General features: G+C 39.0%; 1 protein-coding gene across 1 annotated transcript; it reads left to right on the top strand.

Moving 5' to 3' along the window:
• Positions 1-562: 562 nt before the first annotated feature.
• LOC116904491 (telomeric repeat-binding factor 1-like) lies at positions 563-2,144 on the top strand. The gene is given in 4 exon segments (XM_032907289.1): positions 563-1,084; positions 1,087-1,851; positions 1,853-1,973; positions 1,976-2,144. Coding segments are annotated over 4 exon segments (1,455 nt in total). The 3' UTR covers positions 2,023-2,144.
• Positions 2,145-9,049: the final 6,905 nt, after the last annotated feature.

Below are 9,049 nucleotides of genomic sequence, written 5' to 3'. Positions count from 1 at the left end.
ATGAAAGGTGAAGTTGTAAAACTGGGTAATATACTGAAAGCCTTTACTAAAGATGAAAGGATTCGCAGTGTAGGACCTCAATCTCTTTTCTGTTTGAGAGAGTTCAATTAATGAGAAGGGGATGTGCACCCTGACCAAGCCATCCACTCCAGCAGTGATTGGTGAACCTGAATCAAGTGGGTGGGGCAAGCAAAGGAAATAGAAGCTCCCATATTGGCTAGGAGGTCTTTTTCCAACAAGAGAATAGAACAGGTTGGTACCATTAGGAAGGAGTGAGTGAGAGGGATGCCCCTGAAGATACAGTTAAGAAATGAGGTTTAGTGAGGCTGGTAAGTCTGTCCACTTACCCCAACAATAGAGGAACAAGGAGGGGTTGGTAAATCTTCAAAACTTCCTCAGGGACTGAGTAGGTAGCCCTGGTGCCCAGAAGGAAAGAGATGAATCATCCTGACACTGTGATGACTATGGAGGCTCGTTGTTAAGGTGGTGATGGTCAGACCAAGGGAACCTGGGACCCCTCATTCATTCGTGGCCAGACCTAGGAGGTTAGTTGGAGGGTAATATGGGCTTGATGTCCCCGTGCTGTGCAGGACATGAGGACAGTGTCCCAATGGCACTCTGGATGTCACCATCAGTATGGGCAGAATGGTTTATGAGTGATCAAACAGACCCACACCCAGTGACCCTCCTGGCCACATTTGAAGTGGGGATCTGGAGGTTCTTGGACTTTGTGAGGCCAGGGAAAAGTTGCTATGGTCAGTCAAAAAGCCTTTGCTGGGCTCCGGGCGCGCGGAGCAATGCGGGCTGGACAAACACGGATTCTCCAGAGAAGGAGGCGGCGAGAGACAACGCAGAGTTGTTCGACTGCCAGGTGCAGCTGGGGTCCCCGAGAGAGGAGGAGAACAGGGAGCTTGTGGCTGAGGCGGAGGCCATGGCTGCGGGCTGGATGCTCGACTTCCTCTGCCTGTCTCTGTGCCGAGCCTTTCCCGACGGCCGCTGCGAGGACTTTCGCCGGACTCGTGACAGCACCGAGGCTGTTATTCATGGACTGCCCAGTCTTACAGCTTACCAGTTGAAAACTGTATATATATATGTCAGTTTTTGACAAGAGTTGCAGCAGGAAAGTCTCTTGATGCACAGTTTGAAGTTGATAAGAGGATTACACCCTTGGAATCAGCCCTGATGATTTGGGACTCAACTGAAAAAGAACATGACAGACTTCATGAAGAAATACAGAATTTAATTAAAATTCAGGCTGTAGCTGTTTGTATGGAAATGGGCAGCTTTAAGGAAGCAGAAGACGTGTTTGAAAGAATATTTGGTGATCCAGAATTTTACACGCCATTAGAAAGAAAATTACTTAAGATCATCTCTCAAAAAGACGTGTTCCACGCCCTTTTTCAACACTTCAGCTATAACTGCATGATGGAGAAAATTCAGAGTTATGTGGAATGTGTGTTACCTGAGAAGTCATCAACTTTCCTAATGAAGGCAGCAACAAAAGTAGTGGAAAATGAAAAAGCAAGGACACTAGCTTCAGAGGATAAACCAAATGCCACCAACACTGGAACAGAAACGGAAGTTAGCTTGAATAAAGGAAAAAGTGTTAATGGCCAACAGTCTACAGAATCTGAATCCTTGGTGGAAACAGTATCCTCGGTAAGGTCTCACAAGAATGCCTTATCTCAGTTGAAACACAGATGTCTTCAACCAGATTTCAATAGGAATGAAGCAAGAACAGGAACTCTTCAGTGTGTAGTAACGACAGAACGAAACAGAAGAACCAGTGGAGGGAATAGATTATGTATTTCAAAGAATCAGCCAGACACTAATGAAAAACATGGGCACAGGAAAAAAACAGACATGGCTTTGGGAAGAAGACAGAAGTTTGAAGTGTGGTGTAAGGAAATATGGAGAGGGAAATCGGGCTAAAATACTATCCCATTATAAGTTCAACAACCGAACAAGTGTCATGTTAAAGATAGATGGAGAACGACGAGGAGACTAAGACTCATTAGCTGAGACTCCGAAGGCTGGCTGGGTTGGTTTCAGCTCACTACAGGACAGTTAAATACTGGATCACTGTGTTGTTTAAAACTTCTTGGTCAGTAAAGATGAAGCATTATTGTATGTGTGTGAGAGAGAGAGAGGGAATGTGTGTTTTGTTACAAGAGATTTGTACTATAAAAGTAAAATTATATGTCATCATTATTTTCTATAAGAATCTTTATTTTCATAAGACATAGATGGTTGAACCCTACCAAACTCAATCCCCATCCTGTGTTGTGTTACTACAGAAGCAGGAGCCTTACAAATAAAGAGTGCATGACTGTCACTGCTTGTCTAGCCCGTGTCTGTAAACTGACCTTACAGAGTGCCACCTAGAGATGGACCTAGTTGGAAAAATCTTTCGATGTGAGTTTGCTGCTGGATTGATGACTAGTGTACCACTTACTAAAGAGTTATTACTAGAGAGGTATGCAAAAGACCCATGAGTTCTAACAAGCCTGGCTTGGCTTCTCAAAGTTTCATTTAAAGGAAGTTGCATTTTCACCAAAAATTTATTCATTGTAATATTTAGTCAGACTAATAATTAGCATTTGAGTTTTATGTGCCATACTTAACAAGTAAAAACAAGTCTCAACCTATTGAAATATTAACAAGAATATTACTCAGTGTTGTGTATTTCCTGCAAAGTGTCATTCACTGCTTTCCTGTTCTCTTGAATTTGCTGTCTCATATATATATATATATATATATATATATATATATATATATATATATATATCTGGATTGGCAAGATTTCAAAACAAGCCCAGGGATTGGTAAATTTTGATAGGATTTCAAACCTGGAAGTGGGCTACAAAGAACTGTGAAATGGTTTAGACAAAGACGATTGACCTGTTTTTTTGTTTGTTTGTTTGTTTGTTTGTTTGTTTGTTTTAAATGAGAAACCACTCCATAGGTGATATCTGATTGTTGTGTGTATGGTATTTGATATGCTATGCTATGCTATGCTAGGCTAGGCTAGGCTAGGCTATGCTATGCTATGCTATGCTATGCTATGCTATGCTATGCTATGCTACATGTGCAATCCTTGCCTGTGATGCCCATGTTTTATGTGGATGCTGGGAATACACACAGACACACACAGAGGGAGGGGGAAAAGAGAAGGAGAGGAGGGGAAACAGGCTTTACAGACAAGGAAGCAAAATTTACAAAATAAAGTTGCTAGAAGTCACAACTACCTGGCGTCAGGATTGTGACCTAAATCTCTTGCAGTCTAAATGCTATGCTTTGTTATTTATCAGCTGAATAATATATTCATGTATATTTGTTAGTAAAACTAAGTACAGTGTGTGTTAAATTTAACGTGTTAAATTAGCCTGTCAAGCTTTCCTTAAAAATGCAATATTAAACGATCTTAAAAGCAATTATATTAAAAATTGATCTAGTTGTTGCGGTGAAAAAGATAACTAAGTTTCTTTTTCAACATGAGCAATTTCACTTTGATGCTGAATCTTTATATTTATTTATAAATAGATCACTTTGATTGTCCATTTATTGCACTCCCTTCTTTCTTTCTTTGAGATTCAATTTTTAAAAACTATCATTGAAATAAATTTAAGATGAACTGAAAATATTTCACTATTCAGTGGGATACAAGACTTTTAATAAATACTAGTACTTCTCAGAAAATATGACATATGGAAACTGCTGTCCTACAATAAGAATACAAGACTTAAAACTACATTTTGACAATTTGTTCAACAAAACAAATGTTTTACGAGACTACATTGAATGAAAATCTGAAATGATAACAAGATGGGGAACACTATGTTTAAGTGAAATGTAAAATGAAGGGGAAGATAGTTACACAAGGTTTACTTTCCCCACGGATTAAACAATTGTGGTTTAGTGGAGCTTGAGATGAGTTACCAACAACAGTATTGCTTCATCTTAACTCTGTCTTCCCACGTGACTGGAGGTTTTGTGAGAACAGCTACAATGTCCCTCTTGACTACAAAGTATCCTAGTACAATATATGCTTGTTCCTCAGCAAATGCTGCATTAACGAGTATGGAAACAAATCAGAATGTTTTGATCTAGTTGAGTTTTGAGAACACAAGGTCAAAATTTTAGATGTGATATGAATATAAAATCTCAAGTTATGGCACTTGGGAGATTTGTTTTTGTTGTTTTGTTTGTTTTTCTTTTGAGGAAATTGGAGAAGTTTCATGACACTGGAGCTTGGACTAAAAAGAAATGCAATTTTCTTAGATTTGGTTTCCTAGAGTACAGCTTCTTAAACTATAGGTCATGACCCATATGGGCCACATAAGCAAATGCCAACTGTAAACTTCCTGAATGTGCAATGGCCAAAAAAATTCAAAATCAAGCATGCAATGAATCTGAGATCTCTGGCAGCAATCGCACACTTTGCCCAGTTCAACTCACTGCAGACTTGGCTCTCAGCACATGAGGTTACCATCTGCACTGAGCAGAGCATGCCATCACACTGAGCAGAGCACGCCATCACACTATGCAGCATCCACAGCACTCCCTCCATCAGATTTGACATGTCTTATTTTGTGTACTGCGGTGTTTTAATGTGCATACAAACTTTTCTGCTCTTGTAGAAACAAAATGATTTAATTACTGAAAATAACATATATTTTTTTCTGCTATTCCTTGACATGAAAGTGTCAAATTAACATAACTTTGGATCAGAAAATTTTGATTTTTAAAATTACCATGTGGGGTGGAAACTTTATTTCTATATAAAAAATATAAAATGCATTTAGCTTGGGACAAGAACAGAATATCCAACAATTTCTGAAATGTTCCTAGATACATTTCTGCTATTTTGAACTACATATATGGGAAGTGGCAGTCTCTGCACTGACACCCTGTAAAATCAAATTTTTGACTGCTTTTTAACCGTGGAAAATGTTAAAGATGCTTCCTGTGTTACAATATCAAATGTTTTGTCAATACTTAATTGTTTATATCAAAACTAAGAAACAAATCCATTGAATCAGTGTGCAGATTTACTGTTGTCTTTAAAAGGTGATAAGATTATATGTACACCAAGGAATTGTTTTAAATACATTTATTTATCATTATCACTAAATATTTAATAAGTGAATCTATTCTATATACCGATCTACATACAGAAAGGGCATAAAAATTTTATGAGAATAAAGTGATTGTGAATGGAAAAGTTAAAGGACTTCTTAATCAATGATCAACATTATTTCAAAGTTCCAACCTGAAGTGGAAAATTTTGTTTTCTTAACAACTCAGTTGTGACATGTGATGTTTTTTTCTGGATGCTGTCTTGTGAGAGGGCTCCTGATGTTTTGCTGAAAACAGACACTTCAGAGGTCATGTGATATTTAGAAAGACTCTAAATAAAACCCCACAAACAGTGAGAAGATGCTCTTGCATTGCTATACTGTGCAGGGCTTCGGTTCTTTGCTAGCCTTACTTCTTCACTGGTCTTTGCTTGTCTTCACTGGTCTTTACTTTGTAGAGAGAAATATGCCAAAGAATTTATGGTATTCTGACTGATTCTGGCCACTTCTGCTGTCTTGTGACAATTTAGCAGGGCCTTGCTGCTTCTGCTGGATTGAGCCACCACTACTGATTCATCTCTGGTGTTTGCTATTGAACTGAACTGCTTAAAAAAAGATTAAAAAAAGAGTGGAATTGCCCCCAAAGAACTACTATTAAACAGGTTCATAATCTCCTTTTCCTATTAACCTTCTTTCTCATTCTGGTTTTTGCCTACACCCAGAGCTCACCCTGTGCCTTAGCACTCTGTACCCAGAACCCACTGAGAGAAAGCTGGTCTCCCAGAACTGCTGACACACCTGAGAGCACCACACCTGAGAATGGTGGTAAGACCACCACTTCTGCTCAGAGGGACCCACCAGAGCTCTCAGAGCACAGGAATCGAAGAGCAATCTGAGATAGTATCCTGCCAGTTTCTCTCTGTGCCCTGAACTGACCCAGTGCCACAACTCTCTGTACCCAGATCCCTTGGGAAGAGAACTGGTCTCCCAGTAATGCTGACACACAGGCTTACAGGAGGGACAAGCCACTGTCAGACACAGCAAGACCAGCTAGCACCAGAGATAAGCAGATGGTGAGAGGCAAGGGCAAGAACCTAAGCAATAGAAACCAAGGCCACTTGGAATCATCAGAACTCAGTTCCCCCACCATAGCAAGCCCTGCATACCCTACACCAGAAAAGTAAGATTTTGACTTAAAATCACAACTCATGATGATGTTAGAGGACTTTAAGAAAGACATAAATAACTCCCTTAAAGAAATATAGGACAACACAGGTAAACATATGAAAGTCCTTAAAGAGAAAAGAGAAAAATCAACCAAACAGGAGAAGAAATTGAACAAAACCATCCAGGATCTAAAAATGGAAATAGAAAGAATAAAGAAAACACAATAAAAGAGAACCCTGGAAATAGAAAATCTAGGAAAGAGATCAGTAGTCATAGACACAAGCATTACCAACAGATCACAAGAGATAGAAGAAAGAATCTCAGGGGCAGAAGATACCATTAAAAAAACATTGACACAACCATCAAAGATAATGTAAAACATAAAAAGCTCCTAGCCCAAAACATCGAGGAAATCCAGGACACAATGGGAAGCTCAAACCTAAGGATAATAGGTACAGCAGAGAGTGAAGATTACCAACTTAAAGGTCCAGTAATTATCTTCAACAAAATTATAGAAGAAAACCTCTCTAGAAAGAGATGGCTATAAACATACAAGAAGCCCACAGAATGTCAATTGCCTATATTGGCCATATCTACAGATTGGACCAGAAAAGAAATTCCTCCTGTTACATAATACTCAAAATGACAAATGCATAAAACAAAGAAAGAATATTAAAAGCAGTAAGGGAAAAGGGTCAAATAACATATAAAGGCAGACCTATCAGAATTATTCTACACTTCTCATCAGAGACTATGAAAGCCAGAAGATCCTGGGCAGATGTCATACAGACCCTAAGAGTACATAAAAGCAAACTCAGCCTACTATATCCAGCAACACTATCAATTAACATAGATGGAGAAACCAAGATATTCTGTGACAAAACCAAATTGACACAATATCTTTCCACAAATCCAGCCCTACAAAGGATAAAAGATGGAAAACTACAAACAAGGAGGGAACTACACCCTAGAAAAAGCAAGAAAGAAATCTAATTTCAACTAACCCAATAGCCACACAAACATAATTCCACCTCTAACAACAAAAATAACAGGAAACAACAATCATAGGTCCTTAATATCTCTCAACATCACTGGAAACAACTCTCCAATAAAAAGACAGACTAACAGACTAGATATGTAAATAGGACCCAGCATTTTGCTGCATACAGGAAACACACCACAGTGACAAAGACAAACACTACCTCAGAGTAAAAGGCTGGGAAACAATTTCCCAAGCAAATGGTCCCAAGAAACAATCTGGAGTAAGAAAAAAATCCACAAAGATGAACTCTCAATCATGAATGTCTGTGTTCCAAGTGCAAGGGCACCTACATTCATAAAAGAAATCTCACTAAAGCTCAAAGCACACATTGAACCGCACACAATAATAGCGGGAGACTTCAACACCCCACTCTCATCAATAGACAGATCATGGAAACAGAAACTAAACAGAGACACAGAGAAACTAACAGAAGTTATGAACCAAATGGATTTAACAGATATGTATAGAACATTTCATCCTAAAACAAAAGAATATACCTTCTTCTCAGTGCATCATGGTACCTTCTCCAAAACTGACAATATAATCAGTCACAAAAGAGGCCTCAACAGATACAAGAAGATTGAAAAAATTCCATGCATCCTAGCGGATCATCATGGTCTAAGACTGGTCTTCAATAACAACAAAAATGGCAGAAAGTCCACATATACACGCAAGATGAACAACACTCTACTCAATAACAACTTGGTCAAGAATGAAATAAAGAAATTAAAGACTTTTTAGAAATTAATGAAAATGAATGCACAACATACCCAAATTTATGGGACACAATGAAAGCAAAGCTAAGAGGAAAACTCATAGTTCTGAGTGCCTCTAAAAAGAAACTGGAGAGAGCACACACTAGCAGCTTGACAGCACATTTAAAAGCTCTAGAACAAAAAGAAGCAAATACACCAAAGAGGAGTAGACTGCAGGAAATAAACAAACATAGGGCTGAAATCAACAAAGTAGAAACTAAAAGGACTATACAAAGAATCAAAACAAACAAACAAACAAAAAACAAAACCAGGAGCTAGTTCTTTGAGAAAATCAACAAGATAGATAAACCCCCAGTCAGACTAACCAGAGAACACAGAGAGAGTATCCAAATTAACAAAATCAGAGCTCCCAGGGGATAAACCACCATCCAAAGAGTACACATGGACAGACCCATGGCTCCAGTTGCATATGTTGCAGAGGATGGCCTTGTTGGGCATCAATGGGAGGTGAAGCCCTTGGTCCTGCCAAGGCTGGACTCCCCTCTACCCCCCAGTGTAGAGGAATGTCAGGGTGGGTGGGTGGGGGAACACCCTCATGGAAGCAGTGGGAGGGTGGATGGAATAGGGTGTTTTTGGACAGGAAGGAAAATGGGAAAAGGGATAACATTTGAAGTATAAATTTAAAAACTTCAATTAAAAAAAAAAAGCCTTCTTTCTCCCCGACCTCTGGTCAGTGGGCTGGAAGGGAAGTTGAAGTATTTAAGAACCCTAAATAAAGTAGGTTTTAAAGAAAACTCTAAGCATACACCAACCAAGATTAGGAGGATACATAAAGGGGAATATGAACCTATATTTAAAATAGCTGGTCAAGCTATATATAATGTGAGATCCTGGGAAGTCCATTCCCCCCGCCACCTAACAACTAAAGCTGGATAAATGTTATATTTCTTCTTTAGGCCATTGAAGAACAGAGATCACGCAGAAACGAAGTGGTTTAAAATTTGAAAATAAACAGGCTCACAGCAAGAGAGTTGTCCTGAGGTACT

The sequence above is a fragment of the Rattus rattus genome, chromosome 6, assembly GCF_011064425.1.
Source record: "Rattus rattus isolate New Zealand chromosome 6, Rrattus_CSIRO_v1, whole genome shotgun sequence".
Classification (NCBI taxonomy): Eukaryota; Metazoa; Chordata; class Mammalia; order Rodentia; family Muridae; genus Rattus; species Rattus rattus.
The sequence above is the reverse complement of the archived record's forward strand: the minus strand, read 5'-3'. Positions and strand labels throughout refer to the sequence as shown.